The sequence below is a fragment of the Ambystoma mexicanum genome, chromosome 4q, assembly GCF_040938575.1.
Source record: "Ambystoma mexicanum isolate Mex_15411 chromosome 4q, UKY_AmexF1_1, whole genome shotgun sequence".
NCBI classification, from domain to species: Eukaryota; Metazoa; Chordata; class Amphibia; order Caudata; family Ambystomatidae; genus Ambystoma; species Ambystoma mexicanum.
The window spans coordinates 383,359,025-383,377,845 of NC_090928.1; the positions used below are offsets into that span (position 1 = coordinate 383,359,025).

General features: G+C 45.7%; 1 protein-coding gene across 2 annotated transcripts in view; it reads right to left on the minus strand.

The window, feature by feature from the left end:
* The window catches only part of AKT3 (AKT serine/threonine kinase 3), a 2,870,184-nt gene that overhangs the window by 649,693 nt on the left and 2,201,670 nt on the right, over positions 1 to 18,821 (minus strand). For both annotated transcript variants that reach the window (XM_069607962.1, XM_069607961.1), the window contains one exon: positions 1,840 to 1,962. In XM_069607962.1, coding sequence (XP_069464063.1) covers positions 1,840 to 1,962 — 123 coding nt within the window. The remainder of the gene's footprint in view (positions 1 to 1,839; positions 1,963 to 18,821) is intronic.

Consider the following 18,821-nt stretch of genomic DNA (forward strand, 5'->3'; position numbering starts at 1 on the left):
AGCTGGAAAGCAGCCCATAGACCCATACTAGAGGTATGGTGGAATGATCTCCTGAAATGGGCAGAAGCCGAGACAGTAGTATGGCACGAGGCAGCCAGCAGAGGGGAGGATAACGAAGTGGGACCTCCGATAGCATGGAGACAAATGGTAGCCACATTGTCGAGATCCTCCCACGGCAATTCTAGTGAATATGACACATCCGTGAACCGCAAAGGGGATTAACCCCAAAAGAAGGGTAATCCAATAAACTAAGGTGGAAGCTCGAGTTAAAGCGGGGGGAGGGAGGGAAGACAGTAATACATAATATCCAAATGTATGCTAAGAAGCTTGTAACCGAAAATGTCGGGTGTGCTGGTTATGTTTTGTTTGTTGTAAAAACTAATAAAATTATATTTTTTTTAAAAACCTTGTGGGACTCCCAGTGGTACTGGGATGGGGTCATCTGAAACATCTATAGCTACTCTAGAGGTGCGATCTGAGAGGAATGATTTGATCCATGCGGTTGCTTCTTTGGAGAATTGGAGGTTGTTTACTAGTGTTAGGCACAATTTGCTGTGATCAACTAAATCGAATGCCGCACAGAGGCCGAATAGTAACAGTATGCATAGTTTTTCTGAACCCCTAACTGTATCCATTTGTTTTTTTAGATCTAGCAGTGCTGTCTGGTGCTATGTCTCCTGTTTACAGCTGTTTAATAGCCTGTTTACAACTCCAATTAAGGCATTAACTCGCAGAAGACTGCTTTAAAAAAACACTAACAGACATTTTGAGTGCAACGTTTGATGATAAGGCATGAATAGAGCGAGGAGGATAGTGGCAGGAACTGGGTTATAGGGATTAGCATGGCCATGGAGAGTCAATGGGTGGCCACATAACCAAACACCACCTGTGTGTCCCACCTCACATGCTATTCCTCCCTATCTTTACTCCAATGCAATAGTTTCAGCGTATAGGTGTAGCTTGCAACACCTAATCCACCAAAGTAAAAAAATGAACAATGGTACCTGTGCAGGTCTAAGTCCAAACCAGCTTCATTGTATACTTCATGCCACTGGTTACCGAAATAGATCAAATATATTTTCAGTCAGTAATGCAATACAAAATCAAGCCACGAGGTACTTTTTATATTGATAACCTGGGATATCCATTATGGAAATCTGATTAGAAAATATATTATAGATAACCTTGACTCCTTTTTAGAGTGCAAAGTTGTTCCCATGTCACACAACGACTTCTGCTAAAAGGAGAAACCGGAGTAAACATTGTTTACAAGTGCATGTTTGTTAAAAATGAATTGTATGTATCTCTTGGGGACTGCGTGTTCACTAAAAAATACTGACGTCACAACCTAAATCGAGTCGCGAAGGTCGTCGGTAATTAGCATACATGAGAAAAATGAACACTTCTTTTTACAGCAGCAAAGAATGCGTACCATTTCCTCCTGAATATGGGACTGCATTTAAAATCTTTTCAGCTCTGCTCAGATGGTACCGGCTGACTCACAACACACCCTATAAAAGCATGCTTTCCTCACAACTGGAACGTTCCGTATTGTCAGGAGGAAACCACATTTAAACAAACTGTTTTAAAATGGTATTTAACCCAACGAATAGCAGGATTTAAATTTCAGGACCAAACGCACGAATGTACTAACTATGCACATTTTAGTAAACAAACTTGGCTTCAACATGTGTGCAGTACCTCCTGAAGCAGCGTATCATCCGCCAGTGCGCTCTCTCCAAAACATGCTCCAGTCTAATTGACCAACTTTATAATTACTTTGTTTGTCCCCATAGCCTACGCAAAATTTACAAAAAACGAGACTGCAATGTTGTGTACCTTGAGATCACGGTAGACGATCTTCCCAGAATGTAGATAGTCCAGGGCCGAGACAATTTCAGCACCATAGAAGCGTGTTCGGTCCTCGGAGAACACCCGCTCTCTCGACAAATGGAAAAACAGCTGCAGGGTAAACAGCAGGGACAGGATTGTAATAATTACTGATTTAGTGGGGGAAATTAACACCAACATAAAACACCTCTCATTGCCATATTGTGATGATAGATGGTGAACTCTCAGTGGACATTCAGCACTCTTAGACAGCAGCTGGCTTATTTTACCCATGTTTCCGAGGGGAGAAAGCGAGCTGTTAAATCAGGCTTTAATCAATATACCAATCTTGTTGAAAGCATTCTGCATGCTACCCATTTAACCTTCATTTACGAGCGCTAAAAAACATTGCAGCAATATCCATCCCCGACTTTAGATTTAGATCTTCCTTCACCAAACAAAAATGTATCAAACATTCTGAAGTCCGCTCAAGCCATCTCTTGTCACACCAGCATGGTAGAATGGCGAAGCACTGAGCGGGCAGAAGCAAGCCTGGGAAGTGCTTATAAAGATTAAAAACAATTGGTCCCATAAATGTTGATGCACCCAATCAAACAAGTAATCACCAAATACCGATTTATGTCTCATCAACTTGCACGTAAATCCATCGAGCAAAATGACACATTTAATACAGCTGACTAACTAGTATTGGCAAACAGTTCTGGCTTTTGTATAGGCATGGGACATGCATTTTCCAGCCACCGCCATAATGGCTCTACCTGGTCATAAAATGGCAACATATGGCAAATGGTGTTAGTGCCTGGTTTATCACAGGAGTGCCTGGCAAACACCTATCTAATGCTTACACAAAAGCCTTCACTGTTAGTTTTGCCATTGCATTTTATTGTAAAGCTTTTTCATTGAAATTTCAACAGGTACAATATTTGTCAGCAACATCTTTATCAATTTTTCCAAAATAACGTTTTTTTTATATAATTGCTTTGATTTTTTATACTTGTATACAGCCGGATATGCATACATGAATATTTGTATTGACGTATGTAATGTCTAAGTGGGCATGACTAGATTAATGGCTTTATATACTAAACGTACTGTACCAGTGAAATTTGATGTCGCAGAGATCACTTTTCAGTTGGATAACGCGTCTAATTGATCATGCTGCTACTGCAATTTGAAAGTTTAAATGACTGTATTCTTTTTGTAGGTTTTCTATTGGAGATGTCTGAATTTATTTTCTCTGTGAAAGGATTTTGATTTCGAAACCATATCACAATTTTAAAAAAGTTCTCTGTTACCGTAGCTACTCCTTTCATGCGAGCATGTCTGACAGGAGGTCTTCCCATAATTCACTTTTTGGTGGAATTACCGCCTTCCACTTCATCAGCATGGCCTTACGGGCTGCGAATACCAGTGTGTATAAGCTTCCATTCGGGAGCATTTTTATGCCATTCTTCCACCTCCCAATCCAAAGAGCAGGGGTGTTGCTAGGTCTGGAAAAGACCCGGGGCTATGCTGATGTCGGAACTGTCGGGACTGGGGGCTAGCTAGCCTTTTGGTTGTAGCTCCTGAGATTCTATCTGGGGCTACAACTAAAAGATCAGGGGCTATACACCCCCCTTAGCCCCCCCCTAGCAACGCCTCTGCCAAAGAGCATTGAAACAGGTGCTGCAGTCTGTGAGGCTCCCTGTATTTCACAGATCTTAGAAAGTATCATCTCCCAGACCAGAAGGATCTTGAGGCAGGTCCAAAACAGGTGACCCATCATACCCATTCGACCACATCCTCTCCAACACACATGAGTGTTCACCAGCTACATTGCATGACATTTTACAGGAGTATAATAGATAAGTTGGATCAGTTTAAATTGTATTTCCTTGTTCCTCATGTTGTGCCAGACTTTGTCGATCAGCACGAAAAACGTATGTAGGTCCCACTATGTAGTTGTGCCCCCCACCCACCCCCAATGCATTTTTTTAACAGGAATTCAGTGCAAGGAACACATGCAGCAAACACAGCGTATGAATCAAGTGGCTGAAGATAGACTTGGGTAAAACATTAGTATTGCAGGAGTAGTTGGTTTGCAGCTTCAATTAAACCATGACATTTCATAACTGCTCAGAAATATCCCCTTAAAAGCACATAGCTAGTTCAAAGAGATCAGAGTGGTGTGTGTCTTGGGTAGGCACAGCCATGAGGACTAGCATTAAAATTGGCGTTTTTAAGTCAAACATCCACAGGCTATATGTCCATCCTTGTATCCCATCTCTCTCCTATCCCTTCCCATGCCAATATGTTGGACAATAGGCAGCGCTTACACCACCAACTAATATCCAGAAATAATTATTTGAGTGCATATTGTTTTCATTTAGTGTTAGATACCAATGAATCAAAACGAAGAAACGACCCCTAATTTGTGTGCTTCTTTCAACTTTCAATTTGGAAGGATCCAGGAAACTAACTTCATACCTGGAACATTTGGAGAACGGTTTGAAGCAGAGCAGTACAGATTCAGTTTGGGATATGTTCGAACTTAATAAAACTAGAGTACCATTATGATTGGTTATTTATAACACGCTTAATACCAAGAGGTTTCTAAGCGCAGACCCGGGGATGGAACCTGTGTTGCTCTGTGCTGTCTTGCCCCTAAAATATCCTCCAGAGACATTGAGCCATGTACGGATGAGCACCCTTGAAATGTTGGAGCACCAATACGCAGGACACAAACTACATTTGCCAGTATAAGCCGGTTTTCCATATTCACTCTCAGCCTCCCTGGGGCCATCATTTTTGTTGCTTGCCGACTTCCGCAATGTATCTCTCTCTCCCCACCCCCCCAATGTGACGCTCCTACATGCTCACAGTCCTTTTCCCTCTCCTGTCCCAGTCTACGCAATCGCACAAAGCCAGCACTGTGGTGGCTGCTGCAACCCACACTCTTCTTCATTCATTTGAGCAGACACTGGTGCCCTGTATTAACAGCCCGTCAGTAATGCCCTCTCTTTGCTAGGGCCATTATCAAACGGTACAGCTGTTGCCTTTTACCAGTATGCTATGCACCGGCCATACCACGAATGGAGGCATATCACACCACCAACTACATCTACCACTCCTCCCCGGCCAACCTACCTGCTATCACCAATCCTGGACAATGCAGCATCCCCATGCCTCTTTGATAGGAGGAATTCACGCCTGGGCATGCGGACCATGAGCGCTCCCCCCCCCCTTGCCCACATCCCTGCACCCACTGCATACAGAAATATCCACCTTGGCCTACAGTCCAGTTCCACTACCAATGACCTCACCTCATTCACCCCAAGGCCCTTATTGAAACCTAGTCTACCAACGCCGGTATTCTTCCACCACCACCACCAACCTACCATGCCTCACTCAGTAACCCCAATCTGCATTACCACCAGTACAGGCCACAAGACCGCAGAAGGGCCCATGCACACAGCCAGCCCTACCCCAGGCCCAAAGGAAGACAGCATTGACTACTCCCTCGTGATAACGCAGCCCCACCCACAGATCCACGGCACCCTCATAAATGATAGGTCACTGCCCACCCATGCATTGGACATAAATGACCTGATCACCAAACAGAAATTAGACCTCCTTTCCATCACAGAAACATGGCTCTCACAGACCTCTGGCCCGCCTTGACCATATCTGAAGGGTACACTATACTTTGATGTGACCGCCCTGACTCCAGAGGTGGTGGTGTCGCCATTATCTATAGGGCCCCCCCCTCCAAATTACACTAACAACTCCACAGATGAACACTGCGAACACCTCAAACTTACCAACACACCTACTGACTCCATCACCATGCACATCCTCTACCACCAGGCAGGACCCATCAATGCATTCGGGGAAAATCTTATCCCAACTCTAGATGACATTAAACCCACCTCAAGAATCATACTAGGTGACCTCAACCTAGGTTATCAAGATCCCTCAGCCACTTGTACAGCCGCGACCCTAACAGAGTTCGGCTGTGTGCACTGCATCTCCTCCCCCACGTATAACAAGGGTAGAACTCTCGACTTGACTCCAGTCCTCAACAGTCAGATCATCAACATCTCCAACACCACCTGCCCTTGGTCTGACCACCATATCATAAAATTCTCACTTCCCTTGCACAAACAGCCACCAGCCTTCATTACCCACACCTGTATATGCAGCACCCGCAAAATGTCCAAAGAATCCTTCCCCCATACCTCAAACCCCTCAGCACAGAATCCCTTCACATAACTGACCCTGAAGAATTAGCAGACCTATATGCCAGTAGGCTGACCAACGCCATCAATCTGGTAGCTCCACTCCTTCCTAGGAAAGTCAAACCTACACGCCACCTCAACCCCTGGTTCACCGCAGACCTACAAGCTATGCACACTAAAAAGCGTCAGGTGGAAATGTCCTGGGAAAAAAAAGACACCACTGACCTCACAAAATCAGCCTTCGTAAAAATTGCCAAAGAATACAAACAAGCAATCACAGCAGCTAAAGCCCTAGTCTACTAATCGAGAATCCAGAAAGACAATTCAAACTCTAAAGAGCTCTTTAACATCCTCAGAGAGCTGGAAACACCAATTGCACCCCTTAACGTCATTGATAAAGATGAAGCATGGTGCAATAACATTCATAAGGTCATGGGTCATGAGAGACATAAAAAACCTACTCCTAGAAAAAATTCAACTCAAGCAAACAAAAACAGCCACCCCTTAACAGAACACCCCAGCCCCCTGCTTCCAATTCACGGACATCACTGAATCTGAAACAGAGAAAATCATTAGCCTCCTTAAACTCTCAAATTGTAATGTCAACATATGCCCAGTGTCAGTAATCAAGGACTGCGCAGAATCTCTACCATACCTTTCATCACCACTCATCAATTCCTCCTTCTGGTCAAACCTAATCCTAGTCAGCCTAAAGGAATCCTGGGTCTGCCCTCTCCTTAAAAAAACCTTCTCTTGACCCCGCTTTACCCAAAAACTACAGCGCCATCACCACATTTCCTGCTCGAAAGGTTGGACAGAGCAGCCTACAATCAGCTTCAAGCTTACATCGAGATCAACCACATACTAGGTATGCGCCAATCAGGCTTCCGACCTGGGCACGGCACAGAATCAGCCCTACTTGACCTGAAAATCCAACTAGACTCACTCATAGATGAGGGCACACCAGCCATTCTTCTCCTCCTTGACCTCTCCGCCGCTTTTTATTTTTTAAATTTGGTTTTTATTGGGTTTTAACACAACAATTCTCTCAATGGAAAAGAAACAAAAGAAAAAGTTACATATGGATTCATAGGCATTAAACAGGTGGAAATAAAACCAAAGTACATTGCACAATTTCGTAACCATGAACCAAACTGAATAACAGTGAAAATGTTTTACTTGGATTCCCTGTTTTCTTCATTCTCTTACACATTCCCCCCAACCCCCACCCACCAGCCCCCACGGACTAGGAAGTCGTGTTACCAAGGAGTCATGCTTGTATGGTCATGTGGTCTTTTTCACAGCTTGAAACTTTTTCGATGTCATGTGTGCAGGGGCTCTCCATAGGGAGGGCTTCCTATCCTATGTTGATTGGGATGTCGTCTGGTCGGCAGTATGGGAACAGGATCAAAGCGGAGGGCTGAGGGGGGACAGCATCAAGAGGGGAGGGACCCATTCGAGCCACACAGACACTGGACCTTGTCTCCACTAGGGTGGATGTCTGTTTGATGTGTGTTTGGATAAAAAAAAATCGGACCACAGGGTCTCACACTGTGTTGCTCTGCCATGGAGTGAGGCTGTGATCTTTTCCATGGTGCATATGTTCATTACAATGTTTACCCATTCAGTCTCGGTTGGGGTCATAGCTGATTTCCACTTGGTGGCTATTAAGGCTCGGGCTGCAAGCAAGGGATGGGGGGCCAAGCCTTGTACTCTCTTCCACTCATCGTCTATTTTCTCTAGACCGAAAAGGACTAGATGAGGGTCCACTGTCCTCTGAATCCCGTCCAGGTGTCTAATCCACCCCAAGACCTCATCCCAATAGATCTTAATCTTAGGGCATCCCCACCACATGTGCCAATAGTCCGCAACTTGTCCACATTGACGCAAACAGAGGGGGGGGGGATGACTGGTATATTTTGGATAGTCTACAGGGGTCATACTGCCAGCGATGCAGAAGTTTAATGGAATGGAGCTTGTATTGGCACGATATAGATGTGCGCGTTGCCATGCGGCACATATTATCCCACATGTCATCATCGATTTCTAGCCCCATGTCTTTCTCCCAACGCGTCCTGAGATTAAGTGTGTTCCCTCCACCCGCTTCTACGAGTAATTTATACATGGCGGAAATCAGGCCTTTCCTGTCAGTTTTGGAGTCCAAGAGCTTTTCGAAGGGGGAGAGTTCTCTACTTAGTTTTGCCTTCCATGCTGCCTTCGTTAGGACCCCTTTGATCTGTAGGTAAAGGAAGGTGGATAGTACACCTATATTAAGGGCCTCTGTTAGTTCCGGGAGAGTGATGAAGGAATCACATCGGAGGAGCTGTCTTACCCTCTCTAGCCCCGCCTCATGCCACGGCTGGAATCTTTCAACATTGGGGATGTAGTTATTAATGCCCAGAGACCACAGGTGACTCAAGGGGGACAGCCACGTCGTGATTTCTCTCATCTCTGGACCCGTTCTCCATATTTCCCATAAGGCGGCAAAAAGCGGATGCTCCTTGTCTTCCTCAAGACTCTTTTTCTTGGGGACCATAGCCACTCCGAGAGTGTCGCTGAGTCTAGATAGTGGTTGTCCATCGCTATCCACTGAGGCTCTTTATGGTTGCGTAAGTGAGGGATGAGCACTCGGAGTTGAGCCGCAACATAGTACTTCTTAAGATCTGGAAGGCCTACCCCTCTGTTGTCTTTGGGCAATGTCAATATGCGGTAGGCGATTCTGGCTTTCTTCCCCTGCCACAAAAACTTTAGGGTTGTTTTTCGAACCTCGGCGAAGTATCGTTCCGGAATTTTAATGGGGCGCATCTCAAAGGGATAGAGGAACCTCGGGAGACATGTCATTTTTATAGCATTAAGTCTGCCAAGCCACGAGAGGGTTAGATTGTCCCACCTGGCTAGGTCTGCAAGGAATCTCGCAAGGAGTTTTGGGAAATTTGCCTCGTATAGGGTGTCTATTCGTTTTGTAATTTGAATCCCCAAATATTGCATAGCGTCATGTTCTAACGTCAATCCAAGGGAGGAATATTTCATTTCATTCGCCTCTGGCGTGCCCTGGAGGGGGAACAGTATGGATTTAGATTGATTGACCTTGAACCCAGATAACTGGCCATATTCCTCAAGGAGAGATATAACTCGTGGGATGGATCTGGAAGGATTGACCACATGAAGGAGTTGGTCATCGGCATATAATGCCAGTTTGTGTTCAGTGTTACCCAGGTGCATCCCTTCTATGCTGGGGTCCGATCCTATTTTATGCGCCAGGGGTTCAAGCGATAGGGCAAACAAGATGGCCGATAATGGACATCCCTGTCGGGTTCCTCGCTTCAATCGGAACCACCTAGAACATGTCCCATTTACAAATACCGAAGCTGTGGGCCTCGAGTAAACTGCCTGGATTCCTTTCCTAAGTTTAGGGCCCATACCAATCTTGCGAAGAACTCCCATCAGGAAGTCCCAGTCTACACTATCGAACGCTTTTTCTGCGTCGATGGAAAATAATGAAGGATCAGTATCCAGGTTGTGGGAGGCATGTATCAGGTGCAGGGTCTTATGCATGGTGTCTGCACCCTGGTGGCCCAATATAAAGCCAATTTGGTCGGGGTGGATGAGGCGGGGCATGAATGACTCAATTCTAGCAGCCAGGACCCTTGTGTATAACTTCGCGTCTAGATTGATCAGGGAAATGGGGCGATATGCTCCACATTTTTTCGGGATGACAGTTATGAGTGCTTTAACAAATGAGTCTGGAGGTTTCCCGGTCTCTAGGATTTAATTAAATAATTCTGCTAGGAAGGGCGTAAACTGGGTGGCGAATGTCTTGTAAAAACCTGCAGTGTACCCATCTTCGCCTGGGGATTTACCCAGTGTTAATCGTTTTATGGCCTCCTGGATCTCCTCCTCAGTTACGGGGGCGTCCAGGGCCTCTGACTCAGTGGGCGACAGTTTGGGCATATCGATGTCAGACAAGTAGGAGCGAATACCGGACGATTCCGGTACCGTCTCTGGGGTGTACAGAGCTTCATAAAAGTCTGCAAAGGCTTCGGGAATGGTGGTGCTAGTTATCGGGGTGTTGGGGCCTCCATCAACTATTTCCTGCACTCTGCGTTCTGCCTGTTGTGCTCGCAGCCTGGCCGCCAGCAACGCATCCGCCTGGTCTCCTTTCTCATAAAACCTTTGTTTAAGGAAGAGGAGGTTGCGAGTTATTTTATCATGTTCCAGGTGACAGAGTTCCTCTCTTTTTGTCCGCGGTTGGCAGGCTTTTTCATGGTTTAGCAAATCCCTGTTCCTCGCCTCAATTTCTAGTTGGATGATTTCCGTGCGAAGCCTGTTTTCGATCAGAGCCCTCTCTCTTTTCTTTTTGTCTCCCTCCCTTATAAGGATTCCCCTCCAGGTCGCCTTGCCCGCATCCCAGACCCCTTGTCTAGAAACCTCACCAGTATCATTCAATCGAAAATATTCAGTGATCTCAGTTTCCATTTCCAGTTTAAAGACAAGGTCTTTCCATAGGGTTTTATTGCATCTCCAATTCCCACCTCTAACTGGCAAGGACTCCCATACCATGTCAGCGATCACCATGTCATGATCAGACCATGTGATTGGTGTGATTTCTGTGTGTGAGGTCGTACCGAGTAAGTCCCTTGAGAAATAGAGGTGGTCAATGCGGGTGAGGGTGTTGTGTGGGGCTGAAAAAAAGGTATAAGCTTTCTCTGCAGGGTGCATTTGTCTCCACACATCAGTCAGTCCATAGAGTTCCATCATTGACCTGAATTGAGCGTGGTCTCCTCCAAGTTTTTCGCGTTTCTGGATTACCAGGTTTCCAATCAAGCGTGGGATCTGTCCATATATTAAAATCTCCCCCAAGGATGACATGACCTGTTGACTCTAACATAATCTTGGGAATTGTTTTGGCGAGAAATCTGACTTGCCCTACATTGGGGGAATAAATCGTGGCAATTGTGGTGGACACATTCCCAATGGTCCCCGAAACCAGAAGGGTATGGCCCTCAACATCTGACCAGACCTTTGTGATCTTGAAGTCCAACCCCTTCCTAATGAGGATTCCCACTCCCCCCCCCTCATCAACGGTCCCGAGCCCCAAAAATCCATCCCGAACGCCTCCCCAGGACCACCCTCTCCTCTCCTTTCATATATTTAGTCTCCTGCAATAGAAGGATGTCAATTTTTGATCTGCGAAATTCTATGTAGACAAGTGATCTTTTTGTTGGTGAATTAAGACCTTTGGCATTTAATGTCCCCACCCTTATGGCACCCCTGCAATATGATTCAGCGGTCATCATAACGACGGGATCTAGGACCATACATATTTTCTGACTGTTGTAACTCACTTCCTTGGTATCCAAACAACCACACGACAGTTGCACTGCTCATAGTTCTTAAGTTTACATTTGATTCAACACACGCCCCAGTCCCCCGACCCCACCCCCCTTCCCTCCCACTACCTGAGTTCGGTGGCGTCCGATCGGGCCGAATTAGCTTCACTCGCCCTAGACCGAACCACCAGTGGAGACCGTTACCTCACAGTCCCCTCGTAGAGTAAACATCAAAATAAATAATGAGCCCCCAAGAACCTCCCCCCAGAGTGAGCTCAATACTGCAACATGAGTGGAAGTCTCTATCACATTTCACCCAAAAAATAAAAAGCAACCATGTTGTCCTTATAATATCAGTTCAAGCAAAGAGTACTATACTTATCGAGGCTTAGCTGCCCCCCTCCGGAGAACCGTTCCCTCTGTGGTATTTCCTCGAACCTTTCACCATCCTTCTCTTCGGGCCCTGTGTCTGCCATTCCGACCCATCCCCGGGAGGACTGTCGCTGGATTCCTCGCAATCCTGCAGGCCTAGTAAGTCAGCGATGCAATCCTTGATCTGCCGTTCGGAGCTCAGCCTGATCTTCGTGCTGTCATGTTCGAAGGAGAGAGAAAAAGGATATCCCCACCTGTAGCGCGCGTCCCGAGATTTGAGCCACATCGTCAGTGGTTTGCACATTTCCCTCAGGGCTAGTGTCAGGGCGGAGAGGTGCTGATATATTGTTATTTGGGCCCCACTTAGGGTAATGGTGCCCCCACTCCTTGCCTTTTCCAGCACTCTCGACCTGTCTTGATAACGGTGAAATCTTTCCAGCAACGACCTTGGGCCTCCAGGTGGGCCTCCCGCTCTGTCAATGCGTTCCGTTTTGGGTTCATAAATGTTGTAGTCCGCGACGAGTAGCTTAATGATGTCGTGAAGGGTCGTTTTCTGGTCCTCCTCTGTTTCTCCTTCCTTCTCAGGAATCCCAAAAAAGCGTAGATTGTTTCGCCTTTTCGCGATTCTCCAAATCGTCCATCTTGAGTTTAAATTCTTGCTCCCTCCAATCTAATTCAGTTATTCTGTGTGAGAGCTGCATTTCTAGGACATCAATTGAGGCCTGATTGTTCTCAACGCCCTCAACTCTGTCCTCTATATTATCAAGGCGCTGTGTGAGCTTATCGATTTTTCCTCCTATGTTGGCACCCATATTTCTTATTTCTGCCAGTAAATCCGCAATATCTCCTTTTGTCGCGGCGGTTTCTGCGCCAACAATTGATGATGTGGCCATTGTGGGTCCGACGTCAATTTGGGATGCCAATCCGTATGCGTATATGGCAAGTTTCTGGCGGGCGTACATGCGCCTGGTGTTGCAGATTTAACTTGTCGTAAGTGCAAAAGCTCAAGTACGTAATTTTCCCCTTCTATTATTTTGGTTTCTAGCCAAGACGGACCATTTTAAGGGTGTCTCCGGGGGCCTTACCCTCTGTGGGGGAGATGCGTTTGTTGTTACAGTCCGAGCAAGGGCCTTATCGTCTTGAGGGAGCAGGGTTGTTCGTACTCTCTCAACGTCCCGCAGACACCGCCACGTGGGGACCCGCGAATAAGACGCAAAGTGCACCCATCGTGTGCCCGCTTCTTCGTTATCCCTTAAGAAAGGAACCCCAAGGGCACCACGCGTCTAGAAGGTGGCGCGTTGCCTATATTCGGTTTCGCGGGTTTCCTCAGGGCGAGGGGCGCCGGCAAGGCCGCAATCAGTTGTGTCGCAATTTCAAGCTGAAAGTTTTGTGCGCTACCGCCAAGCGATGGAGGGGCCAGCGGGAATCACTTACTTCTCTTGGGTCACGCTCCTTGCAGAGGGAGGCGAAGTAATCCTTCCGCGGGAGTACGACTCAGCAGAAGAGGGAGCACAGGGCCCGTGCCTCTGTTGTCTCCGCGGGGCGACCGGCTTCGCACCGTCTAGCTTGTTTCAGGCATTTTCCCCGCTACTGCATCCCAACGACTGTTCCGCGGGGTCCTCGCTTCCAAGAGTGGTGTCGCGTAGATGTGGGGGCTCAACCTCCGGTGGGCGCTCCTCTTAGTGCCAGCACAGTAGTCGCTCCCGGCAGGCAAGAAGTCCCGAGCCGCCTCAAGGCCGCATCCAGTTTCGTTTTCACCGCCACGGGTTCTTGGCAATATTCAATGGAAGCCTGGGCCGTTTTCACCCAGGATTTCTCCCGTGTATGGCTGATACCTTCATAAACCGTCGTCTTGAGTTTTAACCCCGGGGGGGGTCCAAAGGTGGGGGCTCATTCCACTTTTCGGGACCTCGGGACGGGAGCTCACGCAGGAGAGGAACTCATCCGCGCGCCCCCTGGTGGCCACTCCTCTCTGCTGCTTTTGATCTAGTTGATCACACCACCCTATGCCACCACCTCAGCCAGTTTCTCAACAAATGCAACCACATGGATGGCATCTTTCCTCGAGGGAAGACCCATGAGAGTTTTCTCAGATATAGCAAATGCACCTCCCATATTCATTCCCTGTGCCGTCCCCCAAGGCTCCTGTGTCTCCCCATCCACCTACAACATTTTCACCAAACAGCTATTCAACATTCTGGATTGCATCAGCATATCATACACCAACTATGCCGATGTCGGGATCCTACGAAGATTATTCCCGTACTCTAAACAACATCTACTCTACCATCCAAACATGGATGGCTGCAGACTACTTGTGTCTAAATGATGAAAAAGACAGAGATCCTCATCACAGGTTCACCCGCCCAGCTACAGAAGCACAGCCCACACTATTCCTCCTTCACCAAAGATGAAATTCAGATCCCAGTCTCAGACTCGGTAAAAACGCTGGGTATCCACTAGACTCTGCTCTCTCCCTTACCAAACAAGTAAGCGCGGTAGCATCATCAGCAGCCTACACATCTAAACTCAAAACCTCCACCAGGCAATTTCTAACCCGAGAGAGCTGCTTGACCATTGCCAGAGCCATCACCGGTGCAAAATTGGATTATTTTAACGTCTTGTATACTGGTACCTCCAAACAAAACATCAATAAACTGCAGACAATCCAAAATAACTCCCTCTGCGCAGCCCTGAACATCCAGAGGAGAGATCACATCTCAGCCGTCAGGAAAAATGCGCACTGGCTACCAATCAAAGAAAGGATCACATTAAAGATGCTATTGATTACGCATAAATGCTTGAGTAACACCGCCCCACCTTACCTGGCCCTGTAAATTCATAGAACAAACTCCTCCAGATGAGCATAGACTCACATGCCCCAAAGTCAAGAGAGCCAAAGGAGGAGGGGTGAGCTTTCTCTCAGTAGCAGCGCATCAATGGAACACACTACCTACAGCTGTAAGAGCGGAAGCCTCTTACTGGACCTTGCGCATGGCACCAAAAACATGGCTCTTAGCCTAAAAAGCTTGCATTCCCCAAATGTTGACATTCTGTTCTGTATGTTTTTAATGTATGCATTTCGTTCTGTATGACTTTAGTCCTGTATGCTTCAATGTATGCATTTCCCTAGCGGATCTGTACACTGCCATCGCCAAGTCTGTATCACGTAACTGGGTGCAACAGCGCCCTGGTGCCTCAGTGTTTGCGCGCTTTACAAATATAAAAATACATTTAAAAAAAATAAATAAATGGTTTAAGTGCTTGAGCATCGAGCTAAAGTTCAATTTTTGCACAATCAATTATATCAGATCTTATGGGGAAGGCTGTTGCTTGAGCAGTCATTAGGCTCCCCAAGTGTGGTCTACCCTAGTTCTGGATTTCAATCACCACTAACAAGAGAGGCGAGAGTGACTCCTATCATTCATCCTTTAGCCACCAGGAAGAGGGAATTATTGGCGGGTCATATTTGCATTTGCTGGCTGGATTGCGGGTCTGACTTCGGGAACAAGTTACAGAGGGGCAGTGGTGCCTGGCTAAATTTCTGGTGAGGGTATGGCACTACTGAGTAAGCCCGTGCAGATATGTTCCACAGAAACACTAGATTTCACAAACACTAGATTTCACACTGTGTTCGGGATTCACTAAACCTTTCGAACTTTGGGTTAGCAATCGTATGTTTATATAAAGACCTTACTTGAACACTCACTGGGAACCTTTCTGAGATGGAGGTTGTGACGGTACTTTTGTGCGAGTATGCTTTTTTCATAACACATTTTTATTAGATCTTGCAGTACATAACATGACTTTAGAACAGAAGTGGAAACAAAAACTGAAAACCGTGTCTATAGCATGGTTACAAGTGTTATCATCAACGACTGACCTTACCATGCTCTTCTGTGTCCCACGAGCAGTGTAGAAGTAATGTCGACCCCGGTCGGTAGCCACTTTGTCACCCCATGAAAATAGTAACAAGGGGAAAACCAGATAACCACTAGGGATTTGTTCCAAAAATCGTCCAGAAAACCTCCCTCCCCAAGAGGTCGGGTAAACCCCTGACAAGTTGTTGCTTGAAGATCCAGAAGGATGGTGAGGCAGTAGCACGGACAAATATAGCCAGGATTAAAGGCTGTCACAGGCAAAATCCAAGAGGTGAGGATGAAGAAGAAACAGCAGAGTCAGGAAAAGGACAGTGGAAAGAGGAAGGCAGGAGGGAAGTGGAAGCACGAACATGGAGGCAGCTGGGGAATGCAGGAAGGCCAGGTAAGCCAGGAAAAACAAGCATCTGAGCCCTCGCCAGTGCAGCGACGCAGGGTTGATCTTGTCTGTATGTGCCAAGAATGCTGGAACTGGCAAACAACTAGACCGCACTGTCACGTTATCCCAAAACCTGACAGCAAAGCCATGGCAGACGGCTGGATACCGCACCAGCTTCGGATACAGTTTCTAACGGTGCCATAGGGAGCTGTCTAACAGTTGCATCTAACCTGCTACCCATTAGCTGCACAATAGCAACAATTAACATTTTACTCTATCCAAGAAGATCAATAGGAATATTAAGCAAGACAAAAATATAATTGGCCTATTCCAACCAAGATTAATTGATTTGTTATTTATATAGAGCTATTGCCAAAGTGCTGTACATAGAACATATTTACATACAATTATCACCCAACCGAAGTTGGTACTCATTTATTGACCTCAGAAAGATGAAAGGCTGAGTTGGTCTCCTTAGGATTTGGACCTGCAGGTCACACAGACCGCAGCAACAAGTGCTGAACCCGCTGGGCTAACGGGCAGATATGTGATGCTACCTAATTTTGGTTCCATGTCATTTCATCGCAGGATTTTAGTTTGCATGCTTTTTTACTGCAGATTTTTTTTATGAAAAAACTCATTCTTTATTTTTGGGGGTTCCCACCCAACCCCCCCAGCCCCTTTAATTTTTTATACTTCCCCAAACACCTACACCCAACATATATATTTTTCCAACCCCCCCAAAAATATTCGATGAGATTTTTGGCAAAAAAATCACGGTAAAAAAACATCCCGCAATGAAAGGGCGGCGTATCCTAATTTTGGGTGTACATTGGAGATCTTCGATAAGGCTTTACCAAAATCCATCAAGTACAGATGAAACTGACATGGGTGGCCAAGATACATCCTTGCTTTTTCTTAAACCCAGAGTTTGTGGCAATCTCTGAAGACAAATTTGCCTTCGCGTGTTTAATTCAACTTTCACAACTTTACATGTATTAAGGATTTCAATCAGCCACACACCCAGGTCTCGCCTAGCATGTAGTACGCAATGAAATACTTATTTATCTGTGTCTATAAGTTCAATATTCTGAATGATATACCACTCATATCACACCCGCCTCAAACTACCCCCCAGGTCACAGTGTACCAGGAATCAGGCTAGTTTGTAAAGGTAAATATTTATTTAATATTCAAATCACACACACACACATATATATATATATATATATATATGGCAGCAATCATCCAGCGGTGACAATACAATTCAAAAATAAGTAAAGCAATTGAATTCACTTATGATAATGCAGAATGTAAAACACAGGAAAAAGAACAGTTTTGGTTTGTGAACAGATAGCGTTTAGGTTAATATTTCCCCCTGCAAAGTTCTGAAGGTACAAATGAGCAATCCTACCCAGATGTAATTAATTAGCAGGTATTCAGGAATGAAAGACTAGGTCTAGAGTTTATATGCAATCTTCCCTCCCCAAACAAGAGAGAAAACAGTTTTTGGAATATGACACTTTTAAAATGACAGGTGAAAATGGCTGTGTGACACAAATGCTTAAATGCATATACATTCTTAGGAAAGCAACACTAAACAGGTCCTAACACACATGAGCTACCAGCTAAACAACAGTACACACTTTAGATCAGGATGGGAGTTGAATGCGAAAAAGACATGTGTAAACTTTGGAAAACTGCAAATTCGCGGCAAAATTTCACTATGTGATTTTTGATAAAAACGGGTCAAATGCAATGTTCCGCGGTTGTGGATGTAGCTAAGGGTATTGGGTATCATTGACAGTTGTAATTTCATTTCTATCTATAAAATTGAAGACGTTGTAGAAATTAGAGTGAGGCGTTCTTGAAAAATATGAGCAAAAATGAAAACAGAAATTCGGTTTTAAAAATGACAGATTGGTTTTATTACACTATATTTATGACTATGAAAAAGAGAATGCCACCCGGGAATCTCCAGTTACATGGCCACCGTAGCCGTTCACGTGGTGGATACTCTATTTCTTTCTGGGATTTACTTTAATTACTCAAAATCACTAATGACTTATGGTTTTGTAAAACAAATGAGAAAAATCAGCGCAAGAATGGTTCTGACAATACTAGGGTTCTGAAGGTAACGATGGGATGGTTGAAAATGGGATAAGACAATGCAAATTTACTATGGGTCACTGTTCTTCCTATTGATACTTACAGTCCCTTGTAATCAAAATTGGACCGTCAAGGTTCTGGACATTGGATCGGGTCGGGTCTACCGGCAGCAGGGCACCTCTGGCGGGATTGGATCAGCAGTGCGGTTCTGGTCAATTTTGGACTGCACCTCAGACTGGATTTGGATGGATTGGCCCTTCTGGTCACTGGACACGGTATATAGAAGGATGCAAGTTTTAGCAGGCAAGCCTTAATAGTAGCAAGCCAGACAATCAGAATTAAATCCCCTCAAGTTTGGGATGGTTGAATTTGGATCTAGCTAGAAAGTGTTCAGCAATGCTAAAGTCTGGATTCTGCAAGAAATCTGGAGTCAGCTGCAAGGTGAAGAGTTCCAGACAAGATGAAGTCAGGAACAAAGTGTGGCGCGGAAATCTGGATGTGTTTAGGAAGCAGTGTGTCCTATGCATGGTGAAGTTCCTATATTTATCATATCAAGTGACATCAACAAGTTTATGGTGTGGGCAGAATTTCAAAAAACACCCCCACGGCTGTGAGTGGTCACAGGCACTTGCCGTGTTCTGGTTGGCAGTCAGAAAAGAGCTGTCATCTTTATGATAGGATTTAG